The sequence below is a fragment of the Salvelinus alpinus genome, chromosome 17 (genome assembly GCF_045679555.1).
Source record: "Salvelinus alpinus chromosome 17, SLU_Salpinus.1, whole genome shotgun sequence".
NCBI classification, from domain to species: Eukaryota; Metazoa; Chordata; class Actinopteri; order Salmoniformes; family Salmonidae; genus Salvelinus; species Salvelinus alpinus.
In genome coordinates this window covers 20594872-20611930 of record NC_092102.1, presented here as the reverse complement: position 1 = coordinate 20611930, position 17059 = coordinate 20594872, and the positions used below count along the sequence as shown (strand labels likewise).

General features: G+C 41.4%; 1 protein-coding gene across 3 annotated transcripts; it reads left to right on the top strand.

The window, feature by feature from the left end:
- The first annotated feature begins 275 nt into the window (after window positions 1-275).
- Window positions 276-8058, top strand: LOC139542447 (YTH domain-containing family protein 1-like). Of its 3 annotated transcripts, XR_011668504.1 has the most exons (7): window positions 462-634; window positions 1171-1195; window positions 1547-1641; window positions 1962-3557; window positions 4867-4979; window positions 6291-6335; window positions 6501-8058. XR_011668504.1 is itself a non-coding variant. In XM_071347883.1 (6 exons), the coding sequence occupies exons 1-6, from the start codon at window positions 608-610 to the stop codon at window positions 6528-6530; spliced, it is 1803 nt and encodes a 600-aa protein (XP_071203984.1). In that variant the 5' UTR covers window positions 276-607; the 3' UTR covers window positions 6531-8058. The 3 variants fall into 3 exon arrangements, 2 of the variants coding, with proteins under 2 accessions (XP_071203984.1, XP_071203983.1); XM_071347883.1 differs by lacking the exon at window positions 4867-4979 and having other exon boundaries at window positions 276-634; window positions 1562-1641; XM_071347882.1 differs by lacking the exon at window positions 4867-4979 and having other exon boundaries at window positions 279-634.
- The last annotated feature ends 9001 nt before the right edge of the window (window positions 8059-17059 follow it).

Below are 17059 nucleotides of genomic sequence, written 5' to 3'. Positions count from 1 at the left end.
TATTATGAAAGCCTTAATACCTTAATTCTAGTAGATTGTGCCCCAAATAAATCGTCCCTTTTCAGAATGTCCCCATCACTCTTCCGTTGGATTGGTTAGCGCGCTGACTCGTCATCGCGGCAGAACATTAAAGATCACAAGTGATATTTCTGAAACGCGATTACCGCAGTCCTCCTATTGAAGATGCATGACTTCCGACGTTTTGTAGTTGAGGCACCGCGCCTGGTGTGCCGCTGACGTCAATCCCCTTCATTTAGACCCCGGATGAACCTGCTATTGGGGGAAGTGAACAGGGCCATCAGCACAATAACTGCAATTTGGTGGATAAGGGGGAAAAAGCAAAAATACATTGGATTAATCCTAACAGTGGACCCTTTGAAACCACCAGGACTATCTCCAAATTGGATTTACGTAAACATAGGGGGACTGGCAGAATTGAGCCTTGGAACAGTAGTTTGAGTTAGCTTGCTGCTGACCGTAACGAAGGAAAACATCTTGCTGATTAGCTTGCTAGCTACTGTACTGGGATACGAATAAAACGCAGGTTTTGAGGGAACGCGTCTAATTGAAACGCTCTACACAAATCCAGTGGCTTGCTTCATGAATTATGTCTGCTACAAGTATTGACCCTCAGGTAGGCAGACTGTATTTCCCGGAAAAAATCCACTCAGCGTCGACTCAAGGCCTTGCATTTAGGAAAGGTGGTTGGTTGTGCGCCCAATCCACCAATTGCTGAGATGTGATTCCATCTAGCTAGCTAACGTTAACTCCACTATAGTTAGCAGGTTAGCCGCTAGCTAACACGAAATAAATCTGACTTTTTATACCAATAATAATTTGAAGCCATCGCCACGTTTCGTTCCTAGCTAGTTAACGTTGGCTAGCTATATGGTTTGCTAAAAACCTAACGTTATGTATTTCACATGTATTCTCCTTATTAATATTGTCAGGCTCAGTTTCAACGGTTTACCAGCTCTAGTAAGTTGTGGTTCTGTGCTAACGCAATGTGTTTAGTTAGCTAGGAAACTGGTTGTTGGCTAGCTAGTAAAGTTAGGTAACTAACGTTAATGTAAGCGAGCTTCTAATTTTCAGCGAGTTTGTGTTGGATGTTAATTAGACAGCTAAAACAGATCTCTCTTTTACATGTTAACCAATTACTCGGGAATGAAGAATTCAAAAGGACAAGACGCTAAAGGTAAGATCACTGTAGTTAATGTTAGCTAAATAATTTTTGACTAGTTAGGTAGCTCAGCTGGTTGCCGGTAGCAAGCACTGACCATGCACGGACTGAGTTACAAACAATGCACCTGCGGTGTAAATACAGTGCTGTCTTGTTATGTCAGTGATGCATGTCTTGTTATGCATTTTATGTCTTTCAGCTTTTACACACCCAAGCGTTAATCAGTACTGACTGCAGAACAACATTGCTAACATCAGATTTCTATGGTCTTCTCAGCATGTATATATTTTTATTGAATGAAGGAGAAAGACATGTACATGTGTGTCTGTCTATTTGACACACAGTGATAAATAACCCTACTATCAGTCTTTCCGGTTTCAGTGCAAAATGGCTCACTCCACCAGAAGGAAACTGTCCATGATAATGACTTTGAGCCCTATCTCACTGGCCAATCCAATCAGGTGAGTGACTTTTGAAATGTGTGTGTCTGTGTCTGAATTTGAACAAAACATTTTTTTTTTTTAAATCCTTGGCTGCAGGGAGGACCACAACTCAATATTGTCTCACAGGAGGACGGGACGTTTGCTTGGCTACATTGTTAGCTGATATTGTTACACATTTGCATAATTAAAGATGATGCCTTAAGTACTGCACGCATGGCCCTTTGGTCCTAAAATCAGAGTTTTGGGGTATAAGCTAATGGTCATTGGAGTTTGTGGTGGTAGGTCATGTTGATATATCAGGATTTCAAAATTGTATTTACACTCCTTTTTTTCTCTAGAACAACAGCTACCAATCCATGACTGACCCTTACCTGTCCAGCTACTATGCCCCCTCCATTGGATTCCCCTACCCCTTGAGCGAGGCCCCTTGGTCCACCGGTGGCGACCCCCCGATCCCTTACCTGACCCCCTATGCGCCCCTTAGCAATGGAGACCACCACTTCATGCATGACACCGTTTTTGGCCAGCCTGGGGGGCTTGGCAGCAGCATCTACCCACATAGGTTTAACTTTTTCCCTGAGAACCCAGCCTTCTCCACCTGGGGTACCAGTGGGTCTCAAGGCCAGCAGACTCAGAGTTCAGCTTATGGTGGCAGCTACAGCTACCCTCCCAGCTCCCTGGGGGGCACACTAGTCCCTGATGGTCAGACAGGGTTCCACAGTGACACTCTGAGCAAGGCACCAGGCATGAACAGCCTGGAGCAGGGGATGCTGGGGCTGAAGATAGGTGGGGATGTGTCGGGCAATGGCTCAGGCGTGAAGAGTGTGGGCTCTGTGATCGGCGGTGGTGCTGTGGCTCAGGCTGTTTCTACAGGCAATGGTGGAACACCAATTGGCATGCCCCCTCCTAAGCCCACATCCTGGGCTGCTATCGCCAGCAAACCAGCCAAGCCACAGCAGCTGAAGGCCAAGCCAGGCATGCCCATGGGGGGAGCCCTGCCACCACCACCCATCAAACACAACATGGACATTGGGACATGGGATAACAAGGGGTCTATAAGCAAAGTGGCCCCTCCACTGTCCCACCACCAGCAGCAGCTCCACTCTCATGGCCATGCCCACCTCCCCCACGGGCTCCCCCCTCCCACTCAGCAGTCTGTTCAATCTGCCCAGTCCCTTGTGCAGCAGATGACCATGGGCCCGCCCCCCCCACAGTCATACCAGAACCACAACTCAGCCCCACCCCCTCAGACCCGCTGGGTTGCTCCACGCAACCGTAACCCGGGCTACGGTGGTGGCAGCATGGACAACAGTGGTACCTCTAGTGGTGGGGGTGGAGGTGTGCCTCCAGGTTCTGGCCCAGGTCTAGAGAACCACCCGGTTCTGGATAATCTGCGGGCTGCCCACAGCTACAACCCTAAGGAGTTTGACTGGAACCTGAAGAACGGCCGCGTGTTCATCATCAAGAGCTACTCTGAGGACGACATCCACCGTTCCATCAAGTACTCCATCTGGTGCAGCACAGAGCACGGTAACAAGCGTCTGGACTCAGCCTTCCGTGCCATCAATGCCAAAGGCCCTGTCTATTTGCTGTTCAGCGTCAATGGCAGCGGCCACTTCTGTGGCGTGGCAGAGATGCTCTCGCCCGTGGACTACGGCACCAGTGCTGGCGTTTGGGCGCAGGACAAGTGGAAAGGCAAGTTTGACGTGGACTGGCTGTTTGTGAAAGACGTGCCTAATAGCCAGCTGAGGCACATCAGGCTGGAAAACAACGACAACAAGCCGGTGACCAACTCTAGGGACACTCAAGAGGTCCCTCTGGAGAAGGCTAAGCAGGTGCTCAAGATCATCGCCACTTACAAACACACCACCTCCATCTTTGATGACTTCTCCCACTATGAGAAGAGACAGGAAGAAGAGGAGGTTGTCAGAAAGGTAATCATAATTACTGTCTCTTGTTGATCACAAAGATACTAAACTAACTGATCACAGATAGGTTTCATCCATTTTTGTAAAGACCTCCCAATTTTTTTTTTATTCAAAGCCATTAACTTTTACACATTTTGTTACAGTACAGCCTTATTCTAAGATTTATAAAATAGTTGTTTTTTTTACTCATCAATCTACACACTACCTCATAATGACAAAGCAAACCCTGTTTTTGGGGGGAATTCTAGCAAATGTATGAAATAAATGAAATATCACATTTACAAAAGTATACAGACCCTTTGTTGAAGCACCTTTTGGTAGTGATTCCAGTCTCAAGTCTTGGGTATGATGCTACAAGCTTGGCACATCTGTATTTGGGGAGTTTCTCCCATTGTTCGCAACAGATCCTCTCAAGCTCTGTCAGGTTGGGTGGGGAGCATCGTTGCACAGCTATTTTCAGGTCTCTCCAGAGATTGGTTTCAAGTCAGGGCTCTGGCTGGGCCACTCAAGGACATTCAGTGACTTGTCTCGAAGGCACTCCTGCATTGTCTTGGCTGTGTGCTTAGGGTTGTTGTACTGTTGGAAGGTGAACCTTTGCCCCAGTCTGAGGTCCTGAGCTCTCTGGAGCAGGTTTTCATCAAGGATCTCTCTGTACCTCCCGGCTGCTGAAAAATATCCCCACAACATGATGCTGCCACCACCATGCTTCACTGTAGGGATGGTGCCAGGTTTCTTTCAGATGTGGTGCTTGGCAATTAAACTCTTCAGTTCAATCTTGTTTCTCATTGTCTAAGCGTCCTTTAGGTGCCTTTTGGCAAACTCCAAGCGGCTGTCATGTGCCTTTTTCTCAGGAGTGGCTTCCGTCTGGCCACTCTACCATCAAGGCCTGATTGATGGAGTGCTGCAGAGATGGTTGTCCTTCTGTAAGGTTCTCCCATCTCCACAGAGGAACTCTGGAGCTCTGTCAGTGACCATCAGGTTCTTGGTCACCTCCCTGACCAAGGCCCTTCTACCCCGATTGCTCAGTTTGGCCGGGCGCCCAGTTCTAGGACGAGTCTTGGTGGTTGCAAACTTCTACCATTTTAAGAATGATGGAGGCCACTGTGTTCTTGGGGACCTTCAATGTTGCAGAACTGTTTTGGTACCATCCCCAGATCTGTGCCTCCACACAATCCTGTCTCGGAGCTCTACAGACAATTCCTTCGACCTCATGGCTTGGTTTTTGCTCTGACATGCACTGTCAACTGTGGGACCTTTTTATATAGACAGGTGTGTGCTTTCCCAAATCATGTCCAATCAATTTAATTTACCACAGGTGGACTCCAATCAAGTTGTAGAAACATCTCAAGGATGATCAATGGAAACAGGATGCACCTGAGCTCAATTTCAAGTCTCATAGCAAAGGGTCTGAATACTTTTGTAAATAAGGTATGTATAAAAATCTATATACACTACCGTTCAAAAGTTTGGGGTCACTTAGAAATGTCCTTGTTTTTGAAAGAAAAGCAAAAAAAAAATGGCCATTAAAATAACATCAAATTGATCAGAAATACAGTAGACATTGTTAATGTTGTAAATGACTATTGTAGCTGGAAACGGCAGTTTCTTTTTTTATGGAGTATCTACATAGGTGTACAGAGGCCTATTATCAGCAACCATCACTCCTGTATTCCAAAGGCATGTTGTGTTAGCTAATCCAAGTTTATCATTTTAAAAGGCTAATTGATCATTGGAAAACCCTTTTGCAATTGTTAGCACAGCAGAAAATTGTTGTTCTGATTTAAAGAAGCAATAAAACTGGCCTTCTTTAGACTAGTTGAGTATCTGGAGCGTCAGCATTTGTGGGTTTGATTACAGGCTCAAAATGGCCAGAAACAAATACCTTCTGAAGCTCTTCAGTCTATTCTTGTTCTGAGAAATGAAGGCTATTCCATGCGAGAAATTGCCAAGAAACTGAAGATCTCGTACAACGCTGTGTACTACTCCCTTCACAGAACAGCGCAAACTGGCTCTAACCAGAATAGAAAGAGTGGGAGGCCCCGGTGCACAACTTAGCAAGAGAACAAGTACATTAGAGTGTCTAGTTTGAGAAACAGATGCCTCACAAGTCCTCAACTGGCAGCTTCATGAAATAGTACCTGCAAAACACCAGCCTCAACGTCAACAATGAGGAGGCGACTCTGGGATGCTGGCCTTCGTGGCAGACTGGCCAATAAAAAGAAAAGATTAAGATGGGCAAAAGAACACACACTGGACAGAGGAACTCTGCCTAGAAGGCCAGCATCCCGGAGTCGCCTCTTCATTGTTGACGTTGAGGCAGGTGTTTTGCAGGTACTATTTCATGAAGCTGCCAGTTGAAGACTTCTGAGGCATCTGTTTCTCAAACTAGACAATCAACTTTTGAACGGTAGTGTATATTCGACTTTAAAAAAACTTTGCTTTGTAATTATGGGGTATTCAATGTTGATTGAGGAAAACATTTTATTTAATTTTAGAATAAGGCTGTATCGTAACAAAATGTGGAAAAGGGGAAGGGGTCTGAATACTTTCCAAATGCAGTGTACTGTATATCTCCTTTACATAGGGATGTTTTAAAAATATTGGGACAACCTGAGTTTTGTATTACTTGATTTGTCCCATCACAGACCAAATGTCTACCGTTTTGTATTTGTTTGCTGTTTTTATTTTTTTGTGCAGGAGGTGTAACCATCCCTAAATGCCTCTTACTTCTTTCAACAGACCTATGAGCCAGCTCCAATACAGAGAGGGTCCCGACTTGATCAGGTAAAGAACCTTTTCTGAGTTTCACCTTTTATCCGGCTTCTGCCCATCAAGACATTGTTCCCTATGTCTCTCAGGAAATAATAAACCATTGTAGGGGGAGTGGAAGATTTTTATTCAGTGAAGTTTTTCTAATGGTAACACTTTTGTAATTTCTCCCCACCCAAGGAACGCCAAAACCGAAGTAAACCACAATAGAAGAATGCTCCTTATAGCTTGATCAATGGTTATACTTGGATGGACATAATGGAATTTAGATAATGAAAAAAGAGGACATAAAGAAATTGTCAACTCCTATTTATTTTGGCCCACATCAAACTTTGAGCCACACTGCTTCTGGTCCGGTTCCCAAGTCTCTAAGTCGTGCGCAGGGATGAAGTCAGTTTCCATTAATCAAATTGCTTCATCCTTTTTTGTTTTCTTTCTTTCTGTATTTTTAGCCTGGCAGGTCTTTATTTGCTATACTTCCACACTCACATCCTTAACTATGAGTAACAAATATCTGCACTTCTTTAAAAAAAATCTAACATGCTGCTGATATTCAGTGACTGTTCAACTTGTGGTGGTGTGAGTGTTGGAGAAACGTTAAGTGCTTGTATTGGTTGTTCTGATTTAGGAAGAGTGAATGTGACAATTAACTGAATTTTGACAAATGTTTGATAACTGTACTTGGCCAGTTTTATTTTGCATAATCAAAATAAACTGTTCTGTTATGCCCTTCTTGTCCATGTGAGGGTGGTCTTGTGGCTTGGTAGAAGATGTGAAAAGCTTCTGCAAATGATGCATATAATGTGAAAGGCTGTGACATTAGAAAATGTTAATGTTTAAAAAAAGAGATATTTTTGAAATAATGTATCACTTGGCTTAACACTGTTGTGACAACAAATTGTTGAAGAAGAGATACAAGATGTTTTATTTTCATTTCTTTTTTTTCAGTGGAGCCTTAACACTTTATTTCTGACAACAGTGTCAATGAAACTTTATTTGCTGTACTGTAACTCAAGTGTGTCAGCAAAAAGATTCAGGGGAAAGATGTTTAGAACATCCGCTCTCAAAGGAGGTCCCTTTCTTTTTTCTTGATGGGGTGGAAATGTAAACTGTCTGAGCTCAAGTTCTTAGCCGGACAATACTATTATGTTGTCTTTCTCCTTGTTATTTTAAATCATAGCTGTTACTTTTCTCTGTTCCCCATCATTCCAACAACTGGGGTAAACAGGGGTCTAAGTCATTTTGGGGACAAATGTAGCATGTACTGCTTTTAAAATCAAGATAGCCCTGTCACTCTGTTTCTTATCCTTGTCCTTTCTTAACAGAATTAAAGCATAGATATAACTCTTCCACTTCATCCTCAGAAATGTTAAGCTTTAATGTACCGGCAATGCTAACTGAGAACGCCTCAAATATGTCATCTTAAAATTAATTTGACTCATTTAATGTCAAGTGTATGAAAAGCCAGAGAATAGTATATGGTATCTGTGTGTGATTTTCTTTTTTTCCGGGACCTGCTTGCTGTACTGTGTATGTCTGTATGCGAAAGACAGAGGGGAGTGTGATTTGAAGGAATCAGATTTATGTATTGGAAATTATTCATTCATGAGAATATATAAAAATGTAAGAAAACAAATGTTTAAGTCACCCCTGAATTTAATATGCGTTGTATCAAAGGTCACTATCACATTCTTAGATTTGATCATGGTCATTATTAAAGGTATACTATCTATTGTAAGTGTTTTTGGTTTGTTCCATTGTGAGTGAAAAGTAGCAATGTCTGCATCTACAGCAGCCTGTTTCCCTTTTGGGGGGGAGATGACGACGACCCACGTTGTTTGTGAGATGAGAGAGTGGTGCCTGAAGTATGGATGTTGCCATTTCAGACCTGGGTCAAAAAAACACAAGATACTTGTACTCTCTCTGATGAAACCAATGGTATAGTCCCAAACCCAAAACACCTTTTATTTAGTTTTGAATCCATGATCCATAAAAACAAACAGAACTGTAGGCCTACATAATTCACAGCACATCAAACCAAGGCTAATGGATTAAGTCAAATAATGTGTCCATATACTTTTCCCGCGTTTGATCACCAGAGCTCATAGCCTACAACTATGTTTCTTACCCCTGAAGTAACTATGTTGATATGTTTTGTTTGATTGCCTAAAATACAATCACTTCAATTATTTGGATCGACGTTAACGTGATTCCTCTCTTGGCATTCACCGCGTGCCTTAATTGTATTGCTATTAAATCAAGGTCCGCCGTGACCTCGAAAAGCGGTAATCCTAACCCCCAAAACACTCGCTCAGTTTACCTATAAATTGTCCTACATTGCAGGTGGATTGCTTCATTACATTAATGCCAATAAACTCTACTCCAGTGTTCAGGAGTAGTGAACTAAATTCAAATTGAGGTAGTGCTTAGAGTAGTAAATTACTTTTTTGCCATTTAGTGGTGTAGCTAACTGCTGCAAACTGGTTTCGAGAATGTTGTATTATTTTGTCCGTAAATCCGAGACTTTCCATTTAGTATGATACGGTACGTTTTTCATATGTATTAATTTGTGGATGTTCATAATCCATTTTGTATGATGTGTTAGATTTTGCAAAACGTATGATATGTTACGGATTCCAATTTGTTATGGCTAATGTTAGCTAGGTGGCTAAGGCTAACGTTAGCTAGCTGGCTAACATTATTTAGGCTAGGGGTTAAGGTTAGGAGTTAGGCAGGGATGCAAACTAGTCACATTTCACATAACCAATTCGCTATAGTATTAACTGGTATACGACTCCTTGCCGTTCAAGTTATGCGTTAGTTGCTTACTGGACCCTGGCAATCTGTGTGAAATGTTAACTAGCTAACGAACGTAACTACTATCTGTGAACTAATGTTTTCCTTCTACAGTATGTAGTTAATTTTCAGAATGAGAGAATTAGGGGAAAATGAGGCGTTGCTTGTCAAACAAGTGCATTCAGTGATCAAGTGTAGCTGGGCCTGGCTTAAACTGGATGACAGGTGAAAGGAACACCACACACTTTTTCAATACAGTGGATAAGAAAGGGTATGCCAGGTGTCATCTGCCTGAAAGAGATCAATTATGCCAACAAAGGGTATCATGCTCTGCTGGCACATTGTAGAACAGATGTCCACAGGCAGAAAGTGTACAATTGTAATAATGTGCAGTGTAGCCCAAAGATTTTGCTTATGTTGTGTTGAGCTTGACAGTAACACTGGTGCGTGAGTGAGGGGGGATAATACACATTTTTACTCAGTGAACATTATTTGTGCACACATGTAGTCTTGTGCACTTGATCAATGTCTACTATAGTGGCCACTATAATAGAGCAAAAATAGAATGCCTGTTGTTTCATTCTATTTCTACTTTAAGATGTTTTTTCCCCAAGTGCAATACTTAGATGTGTGTGTGTGGTCACAAGTGTTCTATTATGAAGGCTGTCATGGCTAACTGCAATATTAGTGTATTGTTTTTCTCAAAACTTGAGTGTAATTTACAGTAAAGTCTAGGCAACAAATAGCATTGGATTGCTTTCTTAATTTTTTTTAGCTGTGAGTTAGGTTCACATTAACCACTTTTTATTTTACACACAGAGACTGATCATGAAGATCATATTCTTTGTTGTTTAATTAGCTAAAACCTGCATTTCCCCCTAGCAGGGATTTTTTGCATGTTTCAGTGCAAAAAAAAAGGTGTCACCTTTTTAGACCCTCACCAGTTTGTATCCCTGGTTAGAGGAAGGGTTAGCTAAAAGGGTTAGGGGAAGGGTTAGGTAAAAGGGTTAAGGGAAGGGTTAGGTAAAAGGGTTAAGGGAAGGGTTAGCTAAAAGGGTTAAGGGAAGGGTTAGCTAAAAGGGTTAAGGGAAGGGTTAGCTAACATGCAAAGTAGCAAAAAAATATAAAGTAGTTGAAAAGTTGCTAAAATGCTAAAGTTGGGGGTAACACTGTTACATCCAATACCTGTTTGCCTGAAGCTGATGCCGTGCAGGTGCTTGTAATGAGATTCTAACACTCAACATTTGGGTTGCTAGACGTCTGCGTTATTGCCTTAAGTAACCTGTCTTATGTACCATGCTAAACTGTTTATTTATTTTTACATATTAAAACATACAATCTACCTGCAGTGAAGCCGCTCAAAATGTACGTTGCATTCAGTCATCTAGCAGACTCCCATCCAGAGCGACCCACAGGAGCAACCAGGGTCAAGCGCCCCGCCCAAGGGCACGTCGACAGATCTCCCACCAAGTCAAATCGGGGACCCGATCCAGCAACCTAATGGCCACCGGCCCAATCTCCCAACCGCTAGGCCACCAACCATCCAAGATTCCCCCCCCCCCCCCCCACAATTCCTTGAGAGCTGCCCCTCAACCATCCGAGAACCCCCAAACCCCCACCCCAAGCCACCGTTCCCCAATGCACCAACAAAATGGAAAAAAGAGAAAAACAAAGGAAAACAACAATAAAAAAACAAAAGACAAGGACAACAAAAATCCAAACAGCAAGGTGTTTGAATGCGTGTGTGGCACTATTTGTGTGTGTGTGTGTGTGTGTGTGTGTGTGTGTGTGTGTGTGTGTGTGTGTGTGTGTGTGTGTGTGTGCGCACACACACACATGTACATGTGAGGGTGCACACATGTGCGTTTGAATACGTGTGCATGTATACGCGCGTACAAGCACCTGCACGGGATCAGCCTCAGGCAAACAGGTATTGGATGTAACAGCGTTGCCCCTCAGTGTCATTGAAACATACTTTTTGTTGTTGTTTATTTTGACTTTATTTTTTACTTTTATCTTTGACCGTCATTCTATCCCCCACCCAGAAACTCCACTCCAACTTGTCTTCAGTTCCAAATCCCAACCCACTGTTTCCCTCAGCCCATCCCACCTCTCTCTGCTGACCACCCTCTTCGGATTTCTATGCGCCATATAGCTTTCAACTATGCTGTGATGTTTAACATATAATTTGAATCTATCTAATCGAATAGAATCCACAGTTTGCCAGTTGAAGATAAATACACTTACTAAGAGTATTAGTAATTGACTGACCAGGTCTCTCCAGATCACCCAACAATGCTATTTCTAGGGTCAATTTTAGATGAATGGCTTTTTCAGCCATTCCTCAACCTGAGACCAGAACAAATGGTCTGTTGATTCTGTATCCTCACAACAAAATCTGCAGAGCTGTGACGTTTGTATGCCCCAAATATTCCACATTTTGTTGGTGGCAAGAATTCTGTACAATAATTTTAGCTGAAAAGCACAAAGTCTTCAATTAATCTTGCGTTGTTTTATATATCAACTCAGACACCCTTTGCCATGGAATCGGTATATCAAAAATCTCTTCCCAGCTATTTTGGAATCTGTATGGCACAGATGTCAACATCCTGGTCCTCAAATGAAACTGGTATACTTTCCTATTTATGCTATTTTTGCTCCCGTTGCCACCCGTCTACTCCATTTTTGGGGTAATGTAATCAATTGGTTGTAATCTTGGATTAAGCAGAATTTCCCATACAATTTCGATAGCTCCATGAAAGACATATCTCTAACATTCAAATTTACAATATAATTTAAAAACAAAATACCCTTTTCAAACATAGAACAAATATTTGTTCTATCTTTTCGAGGGGATGACATTGTAACCAGCTCTGCAATGCTTGTTTGAAAAAGAGAGACACTTTCAACAATGTTTCATTTTCAATTAATCGAAAATGAGACATGGCAATCTGCACAAAGGCAAAAAGGCCATTTTTAAACAGTGGACAGCTTTTCTCAGTAATCTACTTGAGAATAATTTTTGTATAAGTGAAGCTTTTAGAGAGAGGTTTAGTGCTTTTATAATCTCAAACCACCCAGATCATATTCATTATATAGATAGGCACACTTCATCTTGTCTGGTTTAGCATCCCAGATAAAGTGAAATATTCTTTGCTCTTATGATTTGAAAAACGAATCATCAGGAGTAGGCAGCACCATAAGTAAGTGAGTAAACTGAGATATGACTAAGGAGTTAATTTTTCCATAAATAGAAAGGTATTTACCCCTCCATGGTTGCAGGATCTTGTCTATTTTTACTAGTTTTCTATTTCTATAAAAATTTGTGCTCATATCTTTTGTGATATGAATACCAAGTACGTCTACTTTACCGTCAGCCCATTTTATAGGTAAACTGCACGGTAAAGTTGTGTTTTTTAAAGATCAAATGCGTAATATGGTACACTTATTATATTTAGGTTTTAGTTCAGAGAGGCCAGAAAAGTTATCTAGATCTTCAATGAGAAATTGCAGGGATCTAGCTTGCAGACTGAATATAAAACTTGAGTCATCGTCATACATGGACACCTTAGTTTTTAAACCTTGGATTTCTAATCCTCTAATATTTTAATAGCTAGCATTTCGATGGCCATAACAAATAGATATGGTGACAGGGGGACAGCCTTGTTTAACTCCTCTTGAAAGTTCAAAACTCTCTGAGAAGTAGCCCAATTTACTATTTTACACCTGGGGTTGCTATACATTACTTTTACCCATTGAATAAGAGACTCACCAAAATGAAAATAATCAATGTATATACTGTATATAATCCAGTCTTACTTTGTCAAAGGCATTTTCAAAATCCGCTATGAAGGTAAAACTATGCATTTCGCTAGTATTTTTGCATCACAACATTGAAGTGTAAGAGGCCTCCAATTTTTTAAATGAACTGAATCTTTATATTTGCCATCTGGGTCTTGTTTTAATAATAGGCTAATTCCCGAACTTCCTGCTGAGTACCTGACAGACTACCATTTCTAAAGGAGTAGTTCAAACAAGCTAATAATGGAGCTTTGAGTATATAAAAAAGGATTGCCATCAAGCCCTGGGGTTTTTCCAGACTGAAAGGATTTAATAGCCTCAAAAAGTTATTCCTGTCACGTTCTGACCTTAGTTCCTTTTTTATGTCTTTATTTTAGTTTGGTCAGGGTGGGAGTTGGGGTGGGCATTCTATGTTGTTTTTCTATGTTTTGTTCTGTATGGTATATTTCTATGTGTTTGGCCTAGTATGGTTCTCAATCAGAGGCAGGTGTCAGTCGTTGTCTCTGATTGGGAGCCATATTTAGGTAGCCTGTTTTTCATTGTGTTTTGTGGGTGATTGTTTCCTGTTTCCTGTGTTAGTGCCATACGGTACTGTTTCGGTTTTCATTTATTCTCTTGTTCTTTTGTATTTTTATTCATTCTCGATTAAATTATATTATGGATACGTACCACGCTGCATTTTGGTCCTCCTCTCCTTCCACCAACGAAAGCTGTTACAATTCCTCTGTAATTTGGACTTTGCACGGATCTTTTTGTGTCTTTGTTAATTTTCCATTTTTGTTATTATTTGGAAATAATTCCTTACAGTAATCTTCATTCAGAGGGTGAGGATGAGACAGAAAATAAAAATATATGCTTAAAATATTTAGCTTCCTCTTTTAAAATATAATTTGAAGAATCATGGATGACTCTGTCTTTAGTAACGGGTTTCTGCTAATTATTTTTGGTAGCATTCCATGCCAAAGGTAATATATAATAATTTGAATGTACCTGATTTACATTTACTATGTTACTTCTACGTTAATGAGACCAGGCTGAACGGCTGGAACTACAGTAGGCCCCGTTGGTCTTTTTGCATGAATAAAATATGGCTGAAGTAGGCAATTTCCTTTCTTTTTCGGCATTAGACCTGCCTAATTCTCACTTGAAACATCGTTTTTATGTTTAACAGGCCAATTTACACTTTCTGTTAACATATGACCCCAGGGTGATATATTCTTGCAATTTGTAGTCTGACATTTCAGATTTACATATAGCAAATTTTTCACGAAGTAGTTTGGATGTACCGAACTATGCTTTATCAAAGTAACTTTAGTTAAGGAAGATCCATTTTTCTTTAGTGTAGTTTAACTTCTTCCAGTGTGATGTAATTGGTCAACTATTTTTTGAGGACCTTCCCCTGCACTGACCGTTTCCAAATCACCATTACCTCACACCTGTTTTTATTCGGGCATGTAAAGTTGACAAAGATCACACGGGGCATAGTACTACACACAAACAACGGATAGTGCCAGCCAGCAATACTGGAGAAGGAGCATTTGGCGCAGGCTATTGAAATTAATTTGATTTAGCCTAGCATCCTATATCTCGTGAATCCGCAGCGTCAGACAAAACACCAGTCAGTGTCCAATGTCCATACCACATTGGTCCAGTTACATCAGGGTGCCACTATAATTCTAGAAACATTATGCACCAGAAGCATAACTGTGTTTACATATCTGATGCACCACGGACTCCAATATGCGCGAGGGATTTTAGCAAACGAGACCTCGCTGTCAATGTTAACTACACCCTTGTTGTACAACCTTGGATCCGGAGAATGATGTAGTAGCGTAGCCTACTAGGCCAATGTTATATGGTCCATATTCGGCTATCGAATACATAGAATAAACTAAGCCTAAAACAATGGTCCAGGCATCCGCAGCCCAAGCACCACTCCAACCATGATAACGCATAACCGGAGAGAGGACATCGCTTTAAATACATTTGCCCTATATATTAACCTTGATTGTCCGAAACAGTAGTTGCGTAGTCCACTTGTTTTGTTTTCATCATCTCTGACCCAGTCTAGCAGGATTTGCGTCTCTTCTCATCCCAGACACTCACTCGTCCTCTTCCGCCGAATTGAATGCAATGCTTGAAGATTAGAAGCAACTGACAACAAGAACGGGTCAAACTCCCCCCACCATAAACCATCCGCGAAATGTTTTTGAGATGAGCGGTTGACATTTTGCAGAACAGTTTACGGTTCATTTCCAGTGTGCATAATAACCATAATATCCGATTATTATGTAATTTTATGACTTTCTTAAACATACCTGAATGATAGATAGACACCTTGTGGGGCAAATAGTGCATCGACGATAACACCTCCCCAACCAACCTGGTCTCAGAGCATTTTGTGTTATTCTGTATGTAAATGCGAGTCACTCCATTTAGTATATGTTATGTTTCGTATGGTATGTATTCATTTGTGGATGTCCATCACCCATTTCATATGATGTGTTACAAATTAAAATTCACATTATCTGTTACAAATTTGCTAAATGTACCATACCTTATGAATTTGTGTAACGGATGTGAAATGGCTAGCTAGTTAGCGGGTACGCGCTACTAGCGTTTCAATCAGTTACGTCACTTGCTCTGAAACCTAGAAGTAGTGTTGCCCCTTGCTCTGCAAGGGCCGCGGCCTTTGTGGAGCGATGGGTAACTATGCTTCGTGGGCGACCGTTGTTGATTTGTGCAGAGGGTTCCTGGTTCGCGCCTGAGGTCGGGGCGAGGGGACGGTTTAAAGTTATACTGTTACATTGATGCTGTTGACCCGGATCACTGGTTGCTGCGGAAAAAGAGGGTCCCTGGTTCGCGCCCGGGTCGGGGCGAGGGGACGTACTAAAGTTATACTGTTACATTGATGCTGTTGACCCGGATCACTGGTTGCTGCGGAAAAGGAGGAGGTTGAAAGGGGGGTGAGTGTAACGGATGTGAAATGGCTAGCTAGTTAGCGGGTACGCGCTACTAGCGTTTCAATCAGTTACGTCACTTGCTCTGAAACCTAGAAGTAGTGGTGCCCCTTGCTCTGCAAGGGCCACGGCCTTTGTGGAGCGATGGGTAACGATGCTTCGTGGGCGACCGTTGTTGATGTGTGCAGAGGGTCCCTGGTTCGCGCCCGGGGCGAGGGGACGTACTAAAGTTATACTGTTTCATTTGCAAATTTACAATATGTTACAAATTTGCTAAACATATATATTCTAGCTAGGTGGCTAACATTAACTAGCTGGCTAACGTTAGCTAAGCTAGGGGTTAGGAGTTAAGATTAGGGTTAAGTTTAGGAGTTAGGCTAAAGGATTAAGGTTAGGGTTAGGGGTTAGGATTAGCTAAAAGGGATATGGTTAGGGGAAGCGTCAGCTAAGATGCTAAGAAGCTAAAAAGTAGTAAGTAGTTAAAATGTTGCAAATTAGCTAAAATGCTAAAGTTGTCCGTGATGATATTCGAACTCGGAATATTTGGGTTGCTAGACGTTTGCGTTATTGCCTTAAGTAGCCTGTCTTATGTAACCATACCAAACTTAACATATCATACTAATTTGAGAGTCCCTGATATACATTTACTATGTTACTCCTAGTCTATGAGATCAGGCTAACTACTGGAACTACAGTCATTAGTCTTTTAGCAAAATAAAATATGGGTGAAGTAGGCAATCATTTCCTTTCTTTTTCGGCATCAGGCATGCTTAATTCTCACTTGAAACATAGTTATTGTGTTTAATAGGCTAAATTACACATTCTGTTAACATACTGTATGACCAAAAGTTATCTAGCATTTTGGCAATATAATGTTTTCAAAGTTCTACCAAGTTAAACTATTTAACTGTACATGTTTTAAATCCTTAATTTAGCAATTTGTAGTCTATGACATTTCAGATTTACATACTGATCATTTTTCACTAAGTAGTTTGGATGTACTGAACTTCCTTATCAACGTAACTTTAGTTAAGTAAAATATATTTTTTTTAAGTGTGGCTTTAGTGTAGCTTAGATCACAAGGGCATAGTACTACACACAAACAACGGATAGTGACAGCCCGCAATAGTGGAGAAGGAGCATTCTTCGCAGGCTATTACAATTCATTTGATATAGCCTCCT

Bases quoted from the DNA above. Each gene is read 5' to 3' on its own strand.
- LOC139542447 (XM_071347882.1), top strand. From the start codon at position 608: ATGTCTGCTACAAGTATTGACCCTCAG. The intron at 635-1,170 runs GTAGGCAGACTG...TCGGGAATGAAG, and splicing joins CTACAAGTATTGACCCTCAG to AATTCAAAAGGACAAGACGC. The intron at 6,336-6,500 runs GTAAAGAACCTT...TCCCCACCCAAG, and splicing joins GAGGGTCCCGACTTGATCAG to GAACGCCAAAACCGAAGTAA.